Consider the following 26,637-nt stretch of genomic DNA (forward strand, 5'->3'; position numbering starts at 1 on the left):
AATCATCTCCTTTGTTTTATTAACATTTAGAACCAGGTTATTACACCAGTCCACCAGATCCTTCACCTCCTTCCTAAAAGGATCTTCATTGTCATCCCGGATAAGATCCCCACTGCAGTATCATCCGCCTACTTCACAATATGATTTATAGCAGATTTGGCAGAGCAGTCATGGGTCATCAAGGTGAACAGTAATGGACTCAAGACACAACCCTGTGAGGAACCTGTACTCAAGGAGATGGAATTGGAAACTTTTTTTTCCAACTCGTGCAAACTGGGGCCTATCAATAAGGAAATCCAGTATTCAATTACATAAAGGAGTATTAAAACCTAATAGGCCCAGTTTGTTCACCAAATGCTGAGGATTGATTGTGTTGAACGCCAAACTAAAATAAAGAAACAGCATTTGCACATTAGCACTCTTCTTCTCCAGGTGCGCCAAGCTAAGATGAAGCACACAGGAAAGTCATCATCTATAGAGCAGTTCTTCTGATAGGCAAACTGTAATGACTATGGGGAAGGCATGAAACCATATAGTCCTTTACAAATCTCTTAAAACAATTCATCATAATGGAAGTGAGTGCAACTGGTCAGTAATCATTAAGGCATGTAATTATAGTTTTTGGGGGCACTGGTACAATGATTGCGGTCTTAAAACATGATGAAACCATGGCCTGATGCAATGTGAGATTGAAGATGTCTGAGAGAAGAGTGGCAAGTTGGTCAGCACTCTCCTTAAGTACATTAAGGGCTCTTTCTCACATGCATATGCAGTAAATGTATTTTCCATCCATCCTTGAATTGAAAGAAAAAAAATGTCAGTTTTTTTTTTTTTAAAAATGCATGATCAATGTGTTCCACATACTATATATAACATGGGGTGGTTTCTAGGCAGCACTGGCAAAATCCCTACTGTCCTTTCCCATCCCAATCAAGAGCCCATGGGAAAATGAGTTGCCAATAGCAGCTCTGGATGTGTGCAGGATGACAAATGACTTTATTCAAAATCAAAGCTTGGAGAGTAGAGCTTCTCTTGGTGAATGACCTTTTAATGGAAGGGGAAAAATGTCCATGTTACATTTCCAAAATGAATCAGCACCAGGCCAAGAGCAAAAACATGTATAGTTATTTTAACCCAGATTGGAAAACAACCCCTTCTCTTTTTCCAGTGGCTGCTGGGAATTCTGGCAATCTACTGATGATACCCCTGTAGAATTGTATGGATATGATTTCTAAACTCTTGGGAAAAAGTGCTGCAATGAAGCATGATGTAGTCTGCTATAGTTTCAGCAAAAGTGGTCAGAGGTAGGGGTGAAATGCAACCGGTTCGGGGTGGTTCACCCGAACCAGTAGTGAAAATGCTACTGGTTTGCCCGAACCGGTAGTAAAAATGCTTTAAAAAGTAAAAAAAAAAAAAGTTCCGATGATCGCACGGTACAGATGATCATCTGACCTTTTTAAAAACTTTTTTAAAGCATTTTTTTTTACTAACGGTTCAGGCAATAGGTAGTAAAAAAATGCTTTAAAAAAGTTTTTAAAAAAGGTTCCGACAATCAGCTGTGACAATCATCAAAACTAAAAGTCTGGGCTTTTGGGCTGATGGTAGATATGGCATCATCTCCCACCCTTTAATAATTTGGGCATCAGAAGAAGAGAAGTTCTTGCGAAATTAGTTTCTCCATATTTCAGGCTGCAAGCTGGAATGTATGAATTTGGTTTTATTTACACCTAAACAAAAGAGATTATACAAATAGACTTTGTCAGTTTAGTTGAAATGAAATCTCCATGGTTCCTGAGATCTTAAGAGGAAATATGTAACATTAAATCTTGCATGTGTGAGGGTCCCAGCACATGCACAGAACTTGACCAATGAAGAGGTTATCCATATTTTCATGTGTCAGAGTATTCCTAAGTACTTAATGCAGGGGTGAAATCCAGCAGGTTCTGACAGGTTCTGGAGAACCGGTAGCGGAAATATTTAGTAGTTCGGAGAACAGGAAAATGCCATCTCTGGCTAGCCCCAGAGTGGGGTGGGAATGGAGGTTTTGCAATATCCTTCCTTCAGGAGTGGGGAGGGAATGGGAATTTTGCAGTATCCTTCCCCTACCATGCCCACCAAGCCACACCCACCAAGCCACACCATGCCCACCAAGCCACACCCGCAGAACCGGTAGTAAAAATAATTTGGATTTCACTACTGACTTAATGCCGCTAAAGCTGAGTACTGTGCCTATGATATTATCCTTCTATTGTTTCTTTTGAAATTGTACAGAAAAAATGAAGACAGAGGATAACAAAGATGAAGCAGTTGAAGTATAGCAGTCATTTATTTTAGCATTCAGAACAATATGTTATTTTAAAAAAACACTAAAAGATAAAATGGTTGGATCAGAAAAATGGGAGATTCATAAGAATAAGTGGAGTTTCACATGGGGTAAGTTTTATGAGGACTTGGATATGGTATTCTGTTTGTATGGATGTGTATACTTAAATGGAGGTTATATCACTTCTCTTTTCCCAGAAATACATCAAGGAATCCTAATGCTGGGCAGAACAGCATGATACTAAAATTCAGAGGCAGAAAAAAAAGAGGAGCTAGGAGGCATATATGTTCCACTTCTGAGCAAAAGCTTTATTTACCTAAACTATCATTTACACTGACTGTGATTTGGCGCATGTCAATTCCTAAGTGTGCCATCGGGTTCAAAGAAAATATTTACTATTTGTGCTTACCATTGGATCGCCTAAGAATTGCTAGACACAAGTTCCTAAAATTGCAATTCCATGCATGCTGAACCTGTAAAATAATTCTGTTAGATATAGAAGGATTTACTTCTAAGTAAATATGGCTGAGGTCACCTGCGATTACTAAAAAGTACCAAAGTCTCAGGACAGACAAGATTTTTAAGTCTGACTATGAATTTCAGGCCCCAACACACATATTTGTTTTGTTGTGTTGTTTTGTTATTTTAGTTATTCAAGTGTAGAATGATTCTGGGAATATGTGAAAATAGAAATCAAGTTCCAGACCCGTAAAGCTGACATATTTTTTTTAAGGATATATGAATATTAGTTGATGAAATATCATTTCTTTTTCAATTATTGTACATCAATACCACTGTGTTTTCAATACTTTGTAAAATATGGAATAAAGCTGTGCAAACCCTTCAAGAGGATTCCATTCTGCTAAAAAAAAAAAAAAAATAGGCCAAGAGACTTGTATGCAGAGAAAAGACAACTTATGAAATGGCCACATAAGCCTTAAAAAGACATAGTTGCTTCAGTGATTCAAAAGCAGGGTTATTTATTTATTAGACTTTTATTCTGCCTTTATTACTTTATAAGTAAGTCAAGGCAGTGAACAGACATAATAGTCCTTCCTCTTCCAATTTTCTCCCAATAGCCATAAAGCACAACTGCATTGCTACCGATGGCAATCCCTGCAGTTGTGTTTGCCAATGTTAACTGAATCCACGTTAATTAGGTAGGGCACTTTCCTACTGGTTCCCCACAACCAAAGTCAGTGGGGATATTGGCAGGAAGTTGCAAGTCCCCAGCCGCAGGCAAGTAAGTGATTCCTGCCAACTGGGGGAGGGAGCATATTCTTGGGAGTCTGCCGTCAAAGCTCATTTTCTTATTGTTGCTGAATTGCATAAATAAAATCCAGGGTTATATACTGAAACTGAAATTTTCTTTATTATGATCTTTGACCAGCATTACAAATAAGAGGGGGAAAAAAAGAATACAAATTTCTATAGCAAATCTATTATCTTTCAAAATCCCATAAAACAATAGAACCACACATCTAAGGCTAAGTTTTATGTAGCTGCTTAGTATTGATATTTGACCACCGAAAAAGTTAAGTGTTAACATTCCTTAAAAAAATAATGATAAAAAAAATTACCTGTATCATATGAGCCCCAAATTTGGAAATAACTGGCAAGAGCAACATATATCTCATGTTATCATGCATAGGTAGTCCTTGCTTATTCCACAACCATTCAGATTTATGATGTTACTGGAAAAACAGCTTTACAATCCATTTACAAACATTCAAAACCTTCACAATATTCTTCAACTATGGTATCACCCATGGCCAACTTTTTTTTTTTTTTACTTTAAAAAGCATTTTTTTCTACAACCTTAAGAGGTTGCAGAAAAAAAATGCTTTTAGAAGCCTCTGACGATCAGGCAACTCAGCTGGGATCGCCAGAGGCTTTTAAAGGCATTTTTCCCCCCTACAACCTCTTTGGCCAAAGAGGTTGTAGAAAAAGTGCTTTTAAAAGCCTCTGACGATCCCAGCTGAGCCATGCAATCATCAGAGGCTTTTTTTTTTAAAAAAAAAGCATTTTCTCGGCCGAAGAGGTTGTAGAAAAAGTGCTTTTAAAAGTTTAAAAAACAGCCTCTGATGATCGTGCAGCTCAGCTGAGCATGGGGGGAGGGGCACAGGGATTTTTGCTACCAGTTTTCTGAACAACCCACTGCCATCGCTACTGGATCGGGTGATCCGGTCCGAACCAGGAGCATTTCACTCCTGGTATCACCATTAGAATCAGCATGTGTTGTCATGTGCCTGAACTATGGTAGTTTCCCCCCTCTTTTTTTTCCCCCTGCCCTCACAGAGCAGATTGATTGGAAAGTTTTTTTTTTCTTCAAGAAAATAAGATGTCTTATTCTACAAATAGAATAAGACTCTTCTACAAATCAAAAAGAATATGACTGTGCTGGCAACCTGAGATTGGGAACTACAGGCACACTACACATACATCTTAAAGTACTCTTCTGAAATTTCTTTCTCTCCAATCTCTCTACTTTGGGGATTGGGAGAGGGAGAAAAAGGCAAGCAATTTTTGCACACAATCCTTTTTTGCCTGACCTTTTATGGATGTCAGTAAAATCAAATTGTTCTTGATGTGTAAAAAAGTAAGTAGTTTACTCTCCAATCTCTCTACTCCTTGGGGGGGGGGTTGAGAGGGGAATGATCATATAAAGCAGTGATTGCTTACAGAAACTGTTTGCTTTCCCCCATCCCACACAGAATAGAGAGATTGGAGAGAAAGAGATTTCAAAAGAGTACGCTCTTTGTTCTTTTACACATTGAAAGCAAATGCAATCAGGAAACAGTCAAGCAAAGGAAAGATTGCCTACAAAATCACTTGCATTCAATGTGTACAAGTCAGTAAGCAGGGATTTAAACATTACAAAGGGTGAGGGAGTACTTAGGAGGCAAACAAAAGTCAACAGTATGAAACTGACTAGTCTTATCTCTTTCCACAGGAAAGCATAGCTATGGTCATGTGGTTTCCCACTTAGCAACCACATTGTTTAATGGCAGAGTTACTAATCCCAAAGAGCAGTTAATTGAGGACTATCTGTAAGGAACACCATTGGAAGATGTGGGCGAGAGTTTCCACTTCTTTAAGGTAATAAAATCATGCCATATATGTTATCATTAAACAGAAAATACTGCAGACAGAATCATTCCAGACACATTATGGTGGGTGATAATTCAGGAGTTTTAGATACCAGAGCTAATGCTCTGGAGCAAATGGCAAAATCAATATGTTTTAACTGAATGTGCTGTCATTTTACAATCCACACTTCTCTGGCCATAATTCAAACAGTTAAAAACCTGACTAGCAATAAACTGATTTAAAGTATTATATTAATAATCCTATATGGCCATGACTTCGGCAGGAGAAGGAGGTGACTTATGTGCAATTTTGAACTAGGATTATTCCAGGGTGTAAACTGTCATATGAATGAGGAACACAATTATACTTCCCTTCCAACATTCTGCAAATATATGCAGCCTTTAATAGAGAAAGTACAATAGAGTTGATGTTGAAAATGGAGCCAAACCCCTCTCAGGACCCCTGGCAAATGGGTCATACAGATAGATTATGTTTCTATTCTTCACTTAATGAGTACATTTATGCCTCCATCTTCAAAAGAGGATATCCAACTGGGGGATTTCTACTTTTTTCCCTCTCCATTTTCTTTTAGAGAACTACAGAGCATTACAGTCCATTAAGAAAGAGGTTTCTGTCTTAAAAACAAAAAGGCACGATTGGCTCAGTCTCATGACTCACATCAAAGAAGTTGCACACTGCTTATTTCAAACAGTCAGTTTGTTGCAAGAGGCCATTTGCAACAATCTGACATTCTAGCATTTTCCAGAAATTCAACAACAACGAAAACAGAGGTCATTCAAATTAATCTGAAATTCTGATGGATTCTTCAACTCCTGCCAAACTCATATTTCTGATGACTTACTGTGTAATTATACTGCCATCATCCACCAGTAATAGTACCTTAGTAGCATATGGAACATCTTAATGGCTCTTACCTTGGCAGCATACTGTTAGGGGAAATAATGAAAACAAACAACCGAGAGATAAAATGTTAGATTCACTTTGCCATTTCCTTTGACTAATTACAGGGAAGAGAAACTGTATAAGAAGAAAGAATTAAGACGCATGCAGTTTGCCTGACAGGCTTGTGCGGCTATTTCTCTTTTTCTGTTCAGAGTTATTGGCCTGTAGTAAATGAAGCCATGCACAAAGTAAATGCACTGAAATCAGCAGGGTCCCATTGATTTCGGTGATTCACTGAATTATCCTTCCATATTGTACTTGTCCAAATGAGGGAATACTTCGTTTTATAAGAGAGCCATATATCGTATTTAAAAAATGGTAAAAAGGTAACACATATATTAGGGGAAAAATGGGCAGAAAATGCACATGTGTGTGCATAACAGAACATGAATTAAAATATGAAGACTGAGGAAAAAATATCCACAATTTTCACAGTGGGTTTAATAAAATGTGCAAATGGATTCAGAAATGAGACAAGAAGAGATGTAAGGTTAAAAATGAGAGCTGAAGCTTGAACTTGATGGATTCATTCATCCATACTGGTGACCTACCAAGCTGAACACTACACATCAGCCATCTACTATTATGTATCAAGGATCTTATAGCCTATCTTCTTTTTGCAGGCTTACATATAGGTCTACCAGTGATTTCAGTTCTCATATGGACAAATAATAGTTTCAAAATAATTCAATAATTATCAGGAAGGAAGGAAGGAAGGAAGGAAGGAAGGAAGGAAGGAAGGAAGGAAGGAAGGAAGGAAGGAAGGAAGGAAGGAAGGAAGGAAGGAAGGAAGGAAGGAAGGGAGTTGATTTCCTAAATTGATAGTTTGTTCCAAGAGTGAGATACTGAATTTTGGGTGGTTAAAAAAAAGTGAGCTGGAGGAAAGAAAAGAGAGAGAGAATGTTGTGTTTTGTCAGGTGGGGTTGCAGGCATTAAATATGAGAAATGTATGTTTCTGATATGGGGAAATATTGGGCTGGAAAGAGAAAAGAGAGGAAAAAAGACAAATGGAGAAGAACAATGGAACTCTGGTGGATGAGAACAACAAAGTAAAGAAAGGAGATCTGAGATCTAGACTGAAAGAGAAAGCTGGAAAAGAACAGTGGCCAGTAGAAACTCAACTTAGTTGGTTCATACAAAGAGGTTGCTGGTGATGGCAAGCTGATGGTGCTTGCAGGAGTCAGAAAACAACTTTTCTGGATACTGTTTCCCCTCCCGCCCCCAAGTTCCCAAATAATCCATCATAATATGTTTAACATGGCAGGATGTAATTTGTCCAAGTCTGCTGTAAAATTTTGAAACTTGACAGTACAAAATATGTTCCTGGGCTGGACTTTCACATTTTATCGAGTTTTGTGCTGTGTTGGTTAGTTGTATGAAATATGAGGGAGCTATACAGAAGCACAGGAAGGAAAACTATGGGGGGGGGAAATCCCTTTTTTACTTGATATTATTGCTAAAGGGACAATAATGGAAATAGAATAATCCTGTAAATTTTAGATTCAAAAGAATGGTCACATAGGTAGGAGTCAGCGCGAGGCTCCTGCAAAGGGCAAACTGATTCCAAATGCCACACAATCTTGATTTATTTAAAGGCAACACACTGTAATTTACACATGAACAAATTGCCTTTGCTCAACTGAAGTTACCCAAATGGCAACAGTGACTATCGGAAAATGTCACATTGTATTAAGTTCACTGCTTTACTTCTTACTTCCCCTGTGAAACATTTAATGTTTACAATATAATTGAATTCACAGATATTATGTGAGCTCTGTGCACAACACTGCCCCCTCCAACTGCCCCCTGACTTGATATATCAGAGCCGATTCACACAACCAAGTGTTCATGAAATTACACTTGGTATGTAATTTAATCTCACTGTTTGCATTTCGGGTAGGCTTATTGTTTGTTGGCATTATTTCCTAAATTCTTAATTGGAGTTGTGTTTTTCTAATATGTTATGAATTGTTAAAGCTGCCTTGTGATGCTCTGCTGAGGTTCTATAAATAAAAATAACTATAAATGTAAGTTCATCATTCAGGGTTGCATAACAGATTATGGTTTGTTCCAAATTCATATAAAGCTGGGAAGGGTATTAAATAAAGAAGGTGTTTTCCCAAAAATAAGATCCTGTCTTATATTTTTTTGAACTCTGAAATAAGTGCTTGGCCTTATTGCCATTCACTCAAAAGCCCAATTGGTCTTATTATCAGGGGATGTCTTATTTTGGGGGGAAACAGGGCATGTCCTAAAATTATTACTGATTGTACTGTTCCTTTGAATTAGTTATGGACTGTGACAAGTTCTGAGCAATCATATCATCAGCATCCTTGTTTGCCTATGATTTCTCAATTTAAATACCTTTTCCCTTCCTTGCTTGAAATATTCCAACACATAGGATAAGCATAGGATAGGATAGGATAGGATAGGACAGGACAGGACAGGACAGGACAGGACAGGACAGGACAGAATAGGATAATCTTAAATTCTTAATATAACCTCTTAAATTTAAGGCACTGAAGACTGATTAGAACATGAAGATGCCCTGTCCATGGAGATCATTAAGGAAGATTTGTTCCCTAGACAGCTATTTGGGATTCTAATTTTGGGTATCTAATTTCTATTTGGGTATCTAATTTTTACTTGATATTTTTTGCTGGCTGTCTTTCTTTCTACTAGGACTGTGCAGAGTTCCTGCAGGATTCAAAGTGGAGAAGGCAATTTGGAATACAGATGGATACACACATCACTGCTCTGGCACATCCCTCAATCAAAGATGCATTTTCCTGGGGCTGCATAGCTACTGTCACATGAGTACATGAAAATGTGCAGTTTATTTAAGGAGCCACTCATAGGTGTGATGAGGTTTTTCACATGTGGAATAACTTTATTCCCTTTGAATGTGGATCTCACGTCAACCTCACTTTTTACTATTCTTTCCAGCAACATCTTCAGGAAGTCAATATGCAAAGGGTTCCCTAAAGAAAGTAGGTTAATAAATGACTGCTTTATGGTTTTATGTTACTGAAAGCATAAAAGATTGTAAGCCTGTAAAGTTGAATACATGTGGCCCTCATAATTCTTCATTTCATCATCTCAATTTTTGCATGTTGGTAGTTGCTAAATGCAGATCAGAACATAGGCACAGATAAAGCTTTCATGCAGGTGTGGTTCTTTTGTGTTATTCTACCTAATGGAGAATGTTTGGAAGATGTTTATGTATGCACAAAATAGTGGATGGGATTTTGCACATGTGTGAAATTTAAAGTCTCATTATCCATAAATTGGTTATCCATACATGGTTGGTTGAAATGGAAGAGCGTGTGCAGGGGGGGAGGGAGGGAGGGGGGAGAGAGAGAGAAAGACAAAGAGAGGGAGAGAGGGGGGGAAGAATTATGCATATATTCCAGTCCACAGCAACTGATTTTATTCTATGATTAGATTAATGAATAAAATAAGCCATCATTCAATCCAACCACTTGAGATATGGAAGAAAAAGCTTTAAAATCTTTTCCCTCCTCTAGCAGGGATTAAGGCTGAGTTTAACCCTAACCCTAACCATCACATTCTTAATTCAGTTTTCTTTTATGCAAACAATTAAACTGGCTGTCTTACTTTTTTTTTTTTTTAAGTGAATTAAAGTCATGGCAATTTTTCAATTATCAGACTAGAAATTTCTGATATGCGACAATTAAAATGAAAACTAGGTGCAGTTAACTTTGTCAGCAATTGTTTTACCTTTTGTGAGCATTATATCAATAAGATACCATGTAGTATTAAAATAAAATAGTGAGTATATTCAAACTAAAGTATTCCTATGGGAGCCCACTGCTATGTATTATATATCTAATTGCTTTTGCATTCTTTCCTCCCAATAAGAAGCAATAACGAAGCAAGGACTGAAATGCTATAAAATATGAATTATCCACTCCATTTAATTGGCTTAATTCTATAATGCAAAATTTGTCAGAGATAATTATTTAGCTTCTATTGCTTAAACAAGTAAATAACACCATTTCACACTGAAAAAGTATGGAAGGAAGGACTTTAATATAATTACCTCTTGTAAATATCCAAGGAAAGGCATTATGCCTCTTGGTCTGTGGTTTATACTACACCTTAATCATAAGCCCACTGCCTGAAGATATAATCCTCAAATTGCAACTATTCATTCAATAACTGTTCAAACTTAAAGCAGCACTGAACAAATAGTAGTTATGCCCAGTCTTGCAACTATTCATTCAATAACTGTTCAAACTTAAAGCAGCACTGAACAAATAGTAGTTATGCCCAGTCTTGCCTGTTGCAGTATCCCTGCATACACATGATCAAAATTTGGCCTCTTAGCAGCCTGCCCACACTTACATCAGCCACCCCTGATGGCGTTTGCAGTTTTCTTCTTGCTGTGGTTGATAAGATATGCCTGGTCTGGCTGTTTGCAAGGAAGCTGCTGGCTGCACTAGTCCTCCTTCCCAAGGCTGTTTTACAAATTGCATATGACTTCTTGTGAGGTTTTGGAAGCCTCCGAAGCAGGGCAGCAAGTGTAGGGTAGTAGGGTGGCAAGGCCAGCAGAGTGGCAGAACCAGAGAACTCTGGGTGGCAAGGGGGAAGAGGTGGTGGAGTGTAATAATAATAATAATAATAATAATAATAATAATAATAATAATAATAATAATAATAATAATAATAATAATAATAATAATAATGGGGAAACTGGCAGAAAAAGCCACGAGTGATTAAGCTAAATATCTCCCATTTGCATACCTTTTCCTAGACCCTCTATGCTTGCACTATGCCAACCACTTGCATATCCTTGCACACCCTCCCCAACCCTCCCTATCCTTCCCTCCAACCCTTGTGCACCCTTGCAATGATAAGTTTGACCATTTGAAGTTGAGACACGGTTGAACAAACGGTGGTTATTACCAATCCTTATGCAGTTTATTGCACTTTCTGATTTTACACCAAGCCTAAGCATTCTGAAGACCCCCAATGTGTTGGGAAAATAATTCCCAGAATTATGTTGGAACAGTCTCTTAGGTTAACCCATTGGATTCCTTTGTTCTTGGCCTACAACCATTCATTCCATGTCCATTCAAAGTTATGAATGGTATCAGCCCTGGAGGCCATCTTTTTCTTTGGATCTTCGGGACTGCAACACTTAGTGCTGTGGGAAACTGGGAGGGGGGATTGCATGGAGTTGTAGAGATATCTAGCCATAATAACATTCTTTTCTCTGGGAATCAAGGACAGTCAGCCTGCACCTGGAGTGGTGTGACTGGAAGGCATCTCCAGTTGGGATGGTGCATTGATTAGACCATGTGATGGACATGTAGGTGCAGGGGAAGGGACTTGGACTTTCTTTTGGGTGGGGAAAACCTGGAAACATTCAGATTCGGGTTTTTCCAGATGTACCAATATGACATCTCTAATAAAATGGAAAGTTGAGGAACTTCTGGCCTCAGAGTTTTCTTTTGTTGGGGGTATTACTTGGAACCCTGACTGATGGTGCTGAATGAATGGTGGTTGTGACCACTCCTTGGACTTCCATCCATTCCATCATCTCTATGGTCATGAGATTGCAACCTGGGCACTTGGTAGCTAGTTTGCACTTACAACTAGTTGCAGCATGGCCAACAGTCTACGAGTGGCCGGGCTAGTTGCTCAAAGTAGCAAGATTGAAAGAAGCAGCAAAGTGCAAGGGGCAGAAATGGGAAAGATATAAGTGGGTGGGGGGACTTGAAGAAGAGACTCTCCCTTATCTTACAAGTCTCAAGGCTGGCAGGGCTGGTAATGGCACTGATTAGGTGAGTCTGATCTAACAATAAGTGGGATTCAGTTAATGATGGCAACTGGGACTGCCAGGATTGCTGTCACTAAGCAGTGCAGTCATGTGACATTGCATTTTACAACCACATCACTTAGCAATAGAAATTCTGATCCCAATTGTCATTGTTACTTGAGGATTACTTATCTACTAAAATGGTCAGAAAACCACTAGAGTTGCCATAGAACTGTCCTAATATATTTTGCCACTATTATACTGCAATCATTTAGCTTTGAATTTAGAAGAAATTTTCAGAATTATATATCAAAGACACCTATTTTATGCCATGTGACAAATACCTGATTTTTTTGGGATTTGGTAACACAAATGAGTCTTCTCCAAATGTATTGGGAAGACTTTCAATATTTCTAGAAAACATCATTACTATCAATAAGTAATTCTGACAACTACAGTCCCAACATAATCTGGTCACAAGCAAGTTGGACCTGATGGCTCAGCAGACTAAAAGCATTGTGATTAACACCAGCTGTCTGCAATTACTGTAAGTTCGAAGCTCATCAGGCTCAAAGTTGACTCAGCCTTCCATCCTTTCTAAGGTAGGTAAAATGAGGACCCAGTTTGTGGGGGCAATAAGCTGACTTTGTATAAATATACAAAAGGATGAAGGCTATTGCTTAACGCATTGTAAGCCGCCCTGAGTCTCTGGAGATGGGCGGCATATAAATCAAATTAAAAAAAAAAAGTTGAGAAAGAATGCACTAGTGTCTTCTCGGATCATGTCATTCAGAGAGTTGAATTAGTGAAGCCATGTGGCAGAATGAAAAATTACAGTATGAATGATTGGAAATCTGATTCCACTTAAACCCATAGACCCTGCAACCATTTCTTGTGCTGATTGCTGCAGTACAGGACTATCTTTGAGGCTGCAATTGCTGCAAAATGCAGCAGCTTACTTGTTGGCAAATGGGAGCCTCGGTGCCACCTGCTATTAAAAAAGTGAAAACTCCATTATTTATTAATATGCCTTTGTGTACAATTCAAGGGGCTAGACAAATACATAAAGCCCTTTATAGCTTGGAATCTAAGTAGCTGAATCCTTGCATACTTTAGCTTCACATTCATTGCTTTTAATACTTCCTTTTTCTAGAAAAACCAATATGCGATTCTCTAGAAAAGATATGTGAACATTTCAATCCTACAAATATTCCTCCTTAATGAGAGGAAGAAAAGGGAAGGGAAAGAGGAGTAGTAGAGAGGGTTAGAAAGGGAGGAAAAAGAGAGGAGTGGGGGAAGGGAAGGGGAAGTAGGAAAGAGAAGGAGAGGAAGAACGAAAAAAGTAGGAAGAGATGGAGGAAGGAAGAGAAGGGGAGGAGAACAGGAAAAGTTGTGGTAAAATAAAGGCGGGTAAATGGTAAAAGAGCAGACCTAAACAACTAAAAATGAAAGTTAAAAAATAAGATGAATGGAAAATGATGGAGGAAAGAATGTACATTTAAATATGTTTATGAGAAATAAAAACATTTTTTTGAAAAAAAATATTCCTCCTTAATGAAACCAATATGTATAACCAGATAATTTAAATATTTATGAATAAGCACTGCTTTCATGTAAGAAATGGCAATCATTTAGAACGTCGGCCTTATAAGAATAATGTTGAATAAGACATGGAAATTCTTTACAAAAATACTTTCCTTCTAATGGAATTTTTTAAAGTTGTATGTTGTTATAATGATGTGAGTGGCCAACAATTTAAAATAATTATAATAGTTTATAATTATTTATAATTTATAATAATTTATAGTAATAGTTCATAATAATTAGATATTTGTCTTTCTCCCAGATTTCTCCCATAAAGCTACAAATTGCTGAATGAGATAACGTTGCTAATCACTGTATCCACTTAAGGCACCAGGCTAGAAAGCAGAACACTGTGAGTTCAAATCCCATTTTAGATATGGACCAGTCTCTCTCTCTCTCTCTCTCTCTCTCTCTCTCCCTCCCTCCCTCCCTCCCTCCCTCCCTCCCTCCCCCCCCTCTCAGCCTAATGCACCTCACAGGGTTGTTGTGGGGAAAATAGGAGGAGGAATATGTGTTGCATATGTTCCACCATCTTGAATTATTTGTAACAATAATAAAGATTGAATGTAAATAAATAAATAAATAGGAAGGATTTAAGGGTTGATGTAGCCCTAAACTACCCTAAACAAAATATTAAACAAACTGGATATAAAACAAATACCAGCTTTTATGATTAAAAGAAAGCAACAAATGCGTATCGCCATGCTTTTACATATTAAGAACTTGGTCATTAGAACTGAGTCTCAAAGTCACATGTATTTGTTGGCATGGATGGAATTTGTCCTCAGTTAGAGAACTGGTGTGGGTAAGACTATGGTTTGTACAATAACTTTCCATTAAAGCACAGTACACTTTGGTGAAGCCTTGAATTGGAAAATTGCTACAGGTTATGTTAATTTTTAATTTCATTATGTGATCTTTCTGTCCGAGCTTGTGCTGCTTGTGTTTTTCTCTTCCCAACAAAGGGCAAAGGCTGTTTCAGCTTTTGTGCCTGTTTATGTGATGGAGAGAAAAGATCTTCAACTTTAGCACTGAGCAGAACAGAAGGGCAGGCTTTTTTGACAGCAAAAGTGTCACTTTTAAGGCATGGCTTTATACTGACAAATGCAGAGCTGTAAAATTCATTCACAGGAAGTGTAAACAGGCCTTATCACTCATTGGTTTAAAAGAAAAAGAAATAACTCTGAATTGCGTGTTGCAAGAATTATTTCTCTTTTGCGCTTGGAAATATTGACGTGTATTAAGCTGCAAACCAAGTGATATCAGGACCTAGGCTTAAGCAATAGTGGGAGCAGAAAAAACACTGCAATTGTGAGAACTACATGAAATCAAACATCAGGCAAAATATCTCTTCGTGAATTCTCTGGATAAGTCAGATGTTGTACTTATCTTCTAACGTGATACTTAAGAGAAATGATAGAACTGCTTAAGCTATGGAGAAAATATCAGAAAGGTAGTCCATTCTGATTCTATTAGCATCCAAAGAGAAAACAAGTTTAATGTCAGTTATAAGGCTGTTAAAACTAATTAATCCAACTATATGATCTGATTCACTCATTGCATTAGGGCAAACCATGGTACTGATTTTATTATTTAATTACATTTATTATAGCCACTCACTTCCATAGATGTTGTGCAAATCAAATTTTGCATGCCTGCGTGCATAAACCTCATTCTTGTAATCTAGCTACTCGTTTTTATAGACAAGGAACTCTATTAGAAGAGGCTACATTCTGACAGGTATCCCCTGTCAGAAAATTCAGCAAACAAATATGCTTTTGTTCCTTTAACAACTTTGGGCACCTTAGCTAAATGCTGCAAAAAATATATTCACAAAACATAGCTGAAGAAGGAAATGTAAAACTTGAAAAATTAGGTTCCCCAAAATTGAATCATTAAGAACATTAAAAAGCTTCCTCCTGAGCTGTTGCATTAGGAATCCACTTTGGTTCTAAAAGCAGTTTGTCTCATCAGTTTCATCATAGAGAAAACAAAATGCATCACTAATGTTAAAAGTATTCAGGGTAAGACTCATATAAAATATCTTCTTGAGGGCATGAGTGTGGGATGGGTTGTGTTATAGAGTATAGGGGAAATAAGAATCCTGTCTTTTTAACATCCTTAATGCATAAAGTATTTTAATTATCCCCAAAAGGTTCTCAGAGTAGATTAAGGATTAGAAACAAGGCAGTCAGGTACTTTCAGTCCTACAGTCTGAAAGATATGGTAGCACAAGGGTAGATAGAGGAAAGACCATCAAAGCAAGCTTAGACACTAATTATGTAAGCTATAATTCTGACTAGTTCTTATGAAATATTTCAGTAGCATAATGAAAGCTGCTGGCTAAATGAAAAATGGAGAGAACCCAAATTAGCATGTTCCTCATCGGAGACAATGGGTGTAATGGTTGCTAATACTGTAACAAAGAGTTGGGGAAAAGATAAAAGCAATGTCTACTAGTAGGAAGTTGGACTATACATACTCACAAACACACATAATATCTCTAACAGGTTGAGGGTGGGGAATCTTAATTCCCCCCCCCCACAATTCTTTTGTACATAATGCTTCATCCCAATTTACTCAAATTCCCATTTCTTTTTCTAATGTTCTGAGAAATTATAAGTTGTCTATGTACAGTTCAAATGATGACAAATGATATACATGAAATTCTGGGTTAAGAATGCCCTACATTAAGGATGTATAGTTAAGACAGAGTCTGTTGTAGCAAAATTTGACTTAAAAATACAATAATTCAAGTTAAATACACAATGGTTCGAGTGCAATACACTATATATAGTATTATGAATAACACATTTGTACAGTTTCTGTACAAATTCAGCTTAAGGACATATTTCAGGAACAGAACTTGTCCTTAAACTGGGGACTATTTGCAATGATAAATAATATTCTGATTATCTGACAGGATAAATTTTGACAGATTATATATGGTATCAAGAGACAAAAACTGTAATATCTGTTTTCTGTTACCAACTTTCATAGCAAGGTCTCTAGATTGTAGAGTGTAAAAAATAAAAAACAACCCAAATCAACCCACTTGGTTTCTTGTCCCATTTAGCATAAAATCTCTTTCATTCTGAGTTTTGATGATAGAAAACTTACTCTTGGGAAATCTTGGTGGGTTGTCATTGACATCAGTCAGAGTGATATTCACTGTTGTGGTTCCAGCCAGTCCCCCGAGTTGACCTCCCATGTCTTTTGCTTGAATGAGAACTTGATATTGTTCCTTAACTTCTCTGTCCATGTTTGGCAAGGCTGTTCTTATAACACCTTTAGGAAGGAAAAATACTGTCTTTGTTAACTATTTATTTATGAAACAGAATTCAGAATAGTTTAAGATGTGTCCCCTAGCACATATATCATTTGGTACTCATTGCTGTCCAGAGACAAGGAATTCTATACTATGATATTACAAGGTAATAAAACGATGCTCCGGAATTTTTGCATTGCATCATTTCCATCTGCCAGTTTAAAAATAGTTTCCTATGAACAGTATTAAATTTGGACAAAGTTGTTGACATCCCTATATCATCTTCTTTTGGGACTGAGGATTGAGCAAGGCAGATATTTCAACTATGGGTATCAAGGGAAGTCCTACATTAGGTAGAACAAAGCAGCAGGTTTAAGTAGAAGACTGGAGCAGGGAATATATTGTGGCCAAGTCTCCATCTGATATCTTCCCAATCAGTCACCTTTGTTGTATTTCAGCGACTCCAGAATACCATGCCATATGGGTCCATCCATTTCCATAGGTTCCTGAATGTGATTCAATGTGCTGGCTATCTCCTATAAAGCCCTACAGGCTATTTGTGGGACTGCTTCTCCTCCATTGTTTCTGGTCACCCTACCAGATGCAGCAGAGGGAGCATCCTCCATGTGTCCTTCACTAAATATACCACCTTGTTGGGCCCTGGAGTTATGCCTTCTCAGTGACTGCATCTGCACTATGGAACAAAATCCCTCCCTCGTCCCCCTCAAAATCTGGATATGATCCTGTTACCCTTTCAAAAGGTTCCAAAAACATGATTGCTCCTCCACATATATGGGCAATCTCTGATGTTGGTGATGTGTTTTATTTTTGTGATTGGACTTTGTATTTTAACCTTGGGCACCACATGTTTTGTTTTTGTTTTATTCCCTGTACATCACCCACAGTCACTTTGAGATGAGTAGTCATGTGCATTATTTAACTAAAATAAATAAATCAAATAAATGGTCTTTTTAGGGAGTCCTGAGCATCCGAGGTGGTTGTGGTATTGGCTAGTACAGAAGGATATGCAAGAGGAAACAGGATGGAAGTAATGTGTTTTTCTTTAACCTCAGCCAATAGGTCCTGTTAAAATGTCCCAGTGGGAACTTCCCTGACTGATGAATTTGGAACCAGGCTGAACTCAGATAAACCCCGAGGCTGAAAGTATATTGGGCATTTGCTGACATACTGAAGAGAGGAACTGGATTTATCTGGTAAAGGACACTGTTTGAGAGAAGAACAATATAATTATATTTATGCATGTATTGAACAAATAATTCTAGTCTTTCTAATAATTCAGTGCAAGAGCAACTGGCTGTCATTCCACCAAAATGCTACCTAATAAAACAATAAATTTTCCCGTCCAAATGTTTATTGTGACATGTCTTCTATTTAGAAATAAAAAACAAAAATAATTGGCATGTTTATAAGTGCCCATATGTAATATTTCCTTCTTTCTTGATTTCTGCTTCAATTGTCAGTAAAATAGAAACAGTCTTTTGAAAAGCAAGTATGTTTGTGTTGTGACATAAACCCTTAGCCAAAATAAATAACTGTATGTAGTTAACTTTCAAGACGAGAAATGTTGAAGATTCATTAACTATTTTTTGTACTGCCATACTATAGAGAGATACTCTATCATGTGTCCATTCACAAAAGTTTTAGAGCACAATAACATTGTGAGGTTGTAAACTGAAAATACTAGCTCACCAGAAGGGGAATAAATATACATGTTATAGACATAGATATTAGTGATATCGACGGGGACATGGTGGCTCAGTGGCTAAGATTCTGAGCTTGTCGATCAAAAGGTCGGCAGTTCAGTGGTTCGAATCCCTAGTGCCATGTAATGGGGTGAGCCCCTGTTACTTGTCCCAGCTTTTGCCAACCTAGCAGTTCGAAAGCACGTAAAAATGCAAGTAGAAAAATAGGGACCACCTTTGGTGGGAAGGTAACAGCGTTCCATGTGACTTTGGCGTTTAGTCATGCCGGCCACATGACCATGGAGACGTCTTTGGACAGTGCTGGCTCTTCGGCTTTGAAACAGAGATGAGCACTGCCCCCTAGAGTCGGGAACGACTAGCACGTATGTGCGAGGGGAACCTTTACCTATTAGTGATATCAGGGACATTAAAAATAGATACACAGTCATATAGCACTGCAATATAAGCTAAATATCTGATGTGGGAACAGAACATTTGTTTCTAACGCATAGATTTCTTTTCACTTAGTTTTGTAATGTTGAAAAAACAACAAAGATCAAAAGCAGAAAGAAACTAATGGTCAGAAAAATGAGAAACTGAGGGAAAGCACAACTGATAGATATACCCAACACTAATTTTCAAGGCTAATCCTTCTTCCTATCACCCAAGTGTAAATTGATAATTACAGCAATAAATAAACTCAAGGCCTCCAAAGGAAATAGAATTGGGCTGAGCAAGAACAAAGATGATTTTCTTGATTGTCTTTTGCCAAAGCTTACCCATTCAAAAATAAATGTAAATCACTGAATTTGCCTCAAGGGGAGTGATTTTTTTTTCTTTACATTAACATGATTTCTTTTTCTAAATAGCTTTAGGCTAGTTCCTCATCATTTAGATGTCTTGGGTATTTGCAATTATAGTTATGTCCTTAAATGTTTAGTGCTGTTCAGTTATAATTGTACCTTTTAAGTAATACATTTTAAACTGTGAAATGGTATATTTCATCCATTTTGTTGCTGACTATTGAGGTTTGCCAGCATTATTAGGAGAATGGAAATGACTCCCCAATTCCAACATTAAGAAAAGAAAAATAATCTGTAGATTGATCTATTCTAGGATGAAGGCAAGAATGTGCTATTGTAGACTGGAGAAGTGCAGGGAATGAAAGAAAGAAGTTCCAATAGCCAAAATCCACATCTAAAAATATTTCGATAGTCAGGTTCAACACCCTATTATTAGAATGCTACTTTGGCTAGGAAAACAGAAAAGGCATAAAACCCCACCTACTGCCTTTCCAACCTTCTACACACATCTAAAGAGGTAGTTTTACATTTCTCACTACAAGGTTTCCTAAGAACAATTTCTGTGCAGCCATTGGCTGATTGGTGGGTCAGCATGAAGCTTGTGTTGTGACAAAGAATGTGCTAATATCAGCACAGGAAAAAATAACACTTAGGAAGGCAAAAGTTATTGACTCCGAATAAGAATTTTCAACAGGGTTGTAATGGTTTTTGTAAGGATTGCAATTGGTGCAATAGTTCTTATTTGGAGTCAATAACTTTTGCCTTCCTATATCCTGTATCCATGCTGGAGAACATTGTTATGTCAACCACAATTTAAGTATCTCTAGGCCATATGAAAATGGTAAAATATCCATTAACTCAGAAAGGTAGAATGAAAAAGTATATAGTTTAAACTCTGGAGTACAGTGCTATATAGACTATGTTTTGTGTATTATGGGGGAATATATATGGTATGTACAGATACCCCTTTATCTGTGATATAAAGACAAATCAGGTTATATCTGAGGGCCTACTGATCAGTAGATCAAGTCCTAAATAACAAGTTAAGCATCTGTAGAGCTTACATTTTATAGTTGATCCTAATCGCACCCGGAAGACCGGGTGCGATTCAAGGTGTTGGTCATCACTTTTAAAGCGCTCCATGGCATAGGACCCGGGTACCTTCGAGACCGACTTCTGCCACCAATAGCCTCCCACCGGCCAGTTCGCTCCCACAGAGAGGGTCTCCTCAGGGTGCCATCGGCCAAGTTATGCCGGCTGGTGACAACCAGGGGGAGGACCTTCTCTGTGGGAGCCCCAGCCCTGTGGAATCAACTGCCCCTGGAAGTGCGTAAGATCTCCGACCTCAAGGCATTTTGCTGTGCACTCAAGACCCTGTTGTTCCGCCAAGCCGGGCTATCAACATAATAATTTTAAATTGGGTATTTTAAATTTCTGGGGTTTTAAATTGAGCCGAATTATTTAATAATTTTAAATTATTTTAATTGATGTTTGTCTTGTGCTTTTAATAGGCTGTACACCGCCCTGAGTCCTTCGGGAGAAGGGCGATATAGAAATAAAATTATTCTTATTCTTATTCTAATATGAAGCCTGTGTCTTTTGTTCATCCTATGATGAATAACCTTAATGTCTTTGCAATGCTAAGTATTTAAAACTGAAATTCACTTGCTCCTGCTTTGGTGGTTCCTTCAGCTATAATTAATAAAGAAGAAAAGAACAGCAGATTTTCCTAAGGGTATTTCTGTATTGTCATTCACCTGATCCAAAAATGTTGTAAAAGACACAGGAGTTTGGATTTTAAAACTTCTCTATTGCCAGTGAGATCTAATTAAGGGAAAACATTAAAAAGAGGTGATTTTTATCTCCTGGAGCAAGTGGAAGAGGGAGGTAGCTCATCCAAATTAAAAATAAAATAAAATAAAATAAAGCTACTGATTCACTTTTCTGATATGTTCTTTTGTTAAAACAGAGTATATTTGACAAGGAACATGACCTCTGGAGAGCTTGTGCTGTGTTATGCTGCTTCCATCTCCACGCATTGATTAGCCAGGAAGCAAGGGTTTTTAATACTCCATTTGACATTCAAGTAGGGACTCATTGGGAAAACAAATTCCATTTTCAGAAAGGAGGCAGACCAGCAGCCCTGTCTGCCTTGCATTCAAGGCACACAATTGGCAGCATTTAGTGTGGAACATTTTGGTTAAGTCATTGAATTATTAAATACAGAAGCAGGAATGACATTTCAAAATATAGGACAAGATATGCAATTAACTGTCCTCCAATCCCATGAGCATTTCTGTCTGTTTATGCATCTACCCACCACATCCAATGACCTCCAAACAACAAGGCTGACATTAACATCCATTTCCCATCCTCCAATCCGCTACCTGCCAAAAGCAGGCTGCTGAGGGAAAAAAGGACAGATTTCCATTGAACACCAATGTTCATTAAAATACCAGATTAAAATATAATTATAGGAGCTTATCAGCATAGCACATGCTCCAAAGTCCCTACCACTCACATATTTTATATGTAGTTAACACAAGATTGCTGTAAATTTATGGAAGAAATATACATAGCTATGCTTTTTTTTTTTTCCATAGAGAGATTGTATTCTTGGAATAATTGATCAGCCAGGAAGCAAAGGGTTTTCAATATTCTATATGTCAATCAAGAAGACAGTCATTGGGAAAAAAACAAAAATAAAACAATCCCAGCTATTCTAAGGGAAGTGGGGCTTGCATGGTAGAACCAGAAGGTGCATCTCTTAAACAAATGTTCCCTCAGAGACAAACATGTAAAAGAAGACTATTAGGTTTAAGAGAAGGATGACACGAGAAGCTACTTTTTTATGTCAAAAATAGGCAGCTTTTTTAAAAAATCGATCTAAATATATTTAATAGCATTCATGGGATTCCTAGTTCTATATATTCTATATTACGGGTGTCAAACTCACCGCATCACGTTGCCATCACGTGACATTTCACAATGTTTCCCCCCTTCGTGGAGCTGGGGTGGGCGTGGCCTGCACGTGATGCATCTGGCCCGCAGGCCACCAGTTTGACACCCCTGTAATCTATATCATTTGATGGCAACTAATAGTTACTACTACTGCACTAACATTTGTGGGGAAAAAATGCTATGAATAAAATGATTTCCTTCTCTATTGTTATGCTACATTATAATAGCCATGCAAGCTATCGTGGATACACCTAGATACACCCACATTACACCAATTCTCTGAGAGCTGCACTGGCTCCCTATTGGTCTCCAGGCACAATTCAAGGTGTTGGTTATTACCTTTAAAGCCCTACATGGCTCAAGGCCAGGTTATCTTCGAGGCCGCCTTCTACCACATAGCTCCCAGCGACCGGTAAGATCCCACAGAGTTGGTCGCCTCCGGGTCCCATCATCTAAACAATGCCGGCTGGCGGGCCCACGGGGGAAGGCCTTCTCTGTGGCTGCCCCAGCTCTCTGGAACCAGTTACCTCCTGAGGTCCGGACCACCCCCACACTATTGGCCTTCCAAAAAGTGGTGAAGACCTGGCTTTTCCGGCAGGCCTGGGGCCATTGATCTCACTGTTGCGATCTTGTGAGATCTGGCCATGAATGGTGTGAATGGGTTTTAATGTTTTAATGTTTAAATGTTTTTATAAATATTTTTTTAAAATGCATTGTAAGCCGCCCTGAGTCTTCGGAGATGGGCGGCATATAAATTGAATTAATAAATTGAATTAATAAAAATGAGAACTGTAAAGCTGTGCATTTCCAGATAGTGCTGAACTAGAAATCCTAACAGTGGCCAGAATGGGGGATAAAACCAGATAAGGGTTAAGTTCTGGAGATCCATAGTTTCCTCGCAACTGCCCAAATTAATATTCTAAACCAGCTGCCTAATTTTGGTTAGAAAGAGAACGGCACGAATGCAGCTCAGCTAAGAAAGCTTTTGGTTAAATTGCCAAGCTCATGGAAGTTGGAACTGTTCCAGTGCGGTCCTGAATGCTACTCCTATTTCATATAATAGAACCCTCAGTAAAATGAAAATAGCTATATCACACAATCACAGAATTTTTCTTATGCAACAGGACCTGTACAGTTCTTTAACATCTGTTTAGCCCTTTTGTTCAGCAGTTGCTTCTGAAGTGGGAATACAGTTGTATTATCAAAAGAAAGCAGTTGGCATTTTTCAGTGAGCAATAATGGCATTTCTTTTCTTCCTTTGTAATTAGATAAAGAGTGTGGAGATACAGTAAGTGCCAAATCAGCCTGAAACATGGAAGAGAAAAGAAGAAAACACTCCAAAGGACTGAATGTCAGTTACCTGTTTTGGGATCAATGGAGAAATATGGCTGTCCCTGAAGAATGCTATAAACCACTCTGGCACTGTTTCCATAAGTTGGGTCATCAGCATCAGTTGCTTTGACCTGCAGCACATATGCCCCTGTGAAAGGAACAACACATAAAGCTAAACAGATAAAACAGTAAAACAACACTTTAAAACTAGCACAGTCTTGGGTATATCTTTTGTGATGCAACATATGTTTATTATAACAATGTCCTAAAATTCTGGGTTTTGTAACCATAAACTTTCAAGGTGGCAAAACATACACAAATAGGATTTGGTCTAATTTGCTCAGTTTTGTTTTTTGTTTTTCTTTCCTAAGCAATAGAGCACTTGGTCATTTGGGAATGTTAAGATTCTCATTTTGCCTTGAGCAACTGTTACCCTAAATAGACAGGCAACTCTACGAGACAAAGAGTCTTTCTTAATTCTAAACCAATCTAAAGTCACTTTTTTTAAAAAAAAAATCACATAAGCATTATTATGAGGGGAGGATTTGAAACTACTTCAAATGCATTTACAAATGGAGAGATTTACATCAGTCATTTTGGGCAGTGATTGTATGGTGGTCAGACATAGAGCTAAAATGGGAAGATTCAAGTTCAAAACACCATTCAGCTGTGAAGATTTTTGGATTATTTTGAATGAAATCATTTATTCCCAGCCTATTTCAAAGGACTGTTGTGAGGATGGAAGGACAAAACATCAAATGTACATTGATCACATATAACAAAAGTGAAATATACACACCCAAAAGAAAAACTTAAATATATCATCTATCTTTTTCTTGGTGGAATGGGAACTCTGTAAAAGATTTTAAAGTCTCCATATTGCTGTTTTGTAGTAGGAAGATCTCAGAGGCTCAGGATGGGCTTTTTCAATCAAGCACTGGAAGAGTTAGTAAAGCTTTATAATGGTGAAAATATATAAAGAGCTGGTAAAAATACTCATACCATGTTGTGAAGATATATTACTGCAGTCGATTCTAACATGAGTAATGATACAAGAAAGATCTGATCTAGGGCTAACTTTCTTTTCTTTTCAACTTGCAGTGTTTATACTAGAGTTGTCCTATATATTATGTTAAATAGGAGCTGCTGCCTTTATCAATATTCTAGATGCTAGAAACAAAGAACAATTCTCATCTGCTACTTTGATTCCTCAAAATGCTATGAATATGTATTTCCTCCTCCTTTTTTTTATTCCAGATGTAACAGTCTCCACATGAACAGCTCAGCCATTTCTGATGATAATTTATGAAAAGCTGTATACATGACTCACAGAGGTTAAAGGAAGAATGAAGCATTGATTTACATTTAGTCTTGAAATGCATACTTGGAAGCGCAACGCATCCAACACCATTTTGAAGATTACTATTAGACATCAGGATATTTTGGGACAAACTACTGACTGCAATTTGAGTAGACCTAATGGGCAATTTTTAACATTGTTACTTTTAACAGAAATTCTTGTACACGTAAAATACTGATTATGCTATATGATCTCTCAAATGCTGTTATCCCCCCACCCCAGAAAAAAGATACACCCATTGCTATCATCAGATACTAATGTATTTTCTGAGCACAACTGAAAGAAATCTTGGATCTGGCTACTGTCTTTCCTCTGTACATAAAACTTACTTTAAAAAATACCCAAATTGTTCCCCACCACTCAGAAAAGAGTTGAAAACAGTATTGCTCAGTGGAATAACATATTCTGCAGGTAAGTTATCCTATATACAATTATCAGCATGTCTTTCTGAAATCTTTTTCAGGATGAGCACTGTATATGACCTTTAAGTAGCAGGCCAGAGACTGTACAACCAAAAAAGGGGGAAAAATTGTGGATGATAAAGAACCAAGACTAGATGGGAAGGACAGAAATGATTCTGCATCATATGCAATGCATTTTATTTTATTGAAGCAATGAGCATGATTAATCCAAAAATATATAATATTCATCCTCTTGCTACATTAAAAATTACTAGTATTCACTTCTGAGAGGCATTTCAAGGAATTCAAAAATTGCTTGTGACGTTGCACTTCATTAGGTACAGTTCTGGTATTGTCAATATGAGCAAAAAGGTCTGTAAAGCACTTTATTCCTCTGCTTCTTAATTATTAAATATATAATTCAGTGAAAGTTACCAAGAACAAATGTTTAATTCCTACCCAACATCCTATTTATGGGTATTTAACACTAAGCAAACTTCATATATATCAGTGTTGGACAAAAACTGCAGGATTAGATTTTAAAACAAGATTCACTAGGCTGTGACAGAAGATTTTGGATTATACTTGGGACACAATTACCCTACAAAAATATTTTTATCAATTTAACATACAAGGTTCTTATAATTCAGATACATATTAAAGTATTTAAACATGGCGTAGGAGCTGTGGTGGCACAGTGGTTAGAATGCAATATTACAGGCTATCGCACTGCTCACTGCCAGGAGTTCGATTCTGACCAGCTTAAGGTTGACTTGGCCTTCCATCCTTCAGAGGTCAGTAAAATGAGGATCCAGGTTCCAGACTAAGAGAGTACCAAGGACTCCATAGTACTCTAGAATAGCTCCATTGCATTACAAATCATTAATTTCTTTATTTTTCTTTTCCTAGATATTTATTTTTCTTTTCCTAGATATGGGAGTTGGAAGGAATTCAATAGAAGATCTCTCTCTCTCTCTCTCTCTCTCTCTGTCTCTGTCTCTCTCTCTCTCTCTCAGAGAGAGAGAGAGAGAGAGAGAAAGAGGAGGGAAGGTAGGAAAAAGGAC

The 26,637-nt window shown here is 37.6% G+C and overlaps 1 protein-coding gene across 6 annotated transcripts in view; it reads right to left on the minus strand.

Moving 5' to 3' along the window:
• Positions 1 to 26,637, minus strand: part of CDH12 (cadherin 12) — a 769,924-nt gene that overhangs the window by 38,035 nt on the left and 705,252 nt on the right. For all 6 annotated transcript variants that reach the window (XM_034411922.3, XM_034411918.3, XM_034411919.3 and 3 more), the window contains 2 exons: positions 23,841 to 23,960; positions 16,866 to 17,033 (listed from right to left, as the gene is read on the minus strand). In XM_034411922.3, coding sequence (XP_034267813.1) covers positions 16,866 to 17,033; positions 23,841 to 23,960 — 288 coding nt within the window. The remainder of the gene's footprint in view (positions 1 to 16,865; positions 17,034 to 23,840; positions 23,961 to 26,637) is intronic.

Source organism: Pantherophis guttatus, chromosome 3, assembly GCF_059756535.1.
Source record: "Pantherophis guttatus breed Tessera chromosome 3, ASM5975653v1, whole genome shotgun sequence".
NCBI classification, from domain to species: domain Eukaryota; kingdom Metazoa; phylum Chordata; class Lepidosauria; order Squamata; family Colubridae; genus Pantherophis; species Pantherophis guttatus.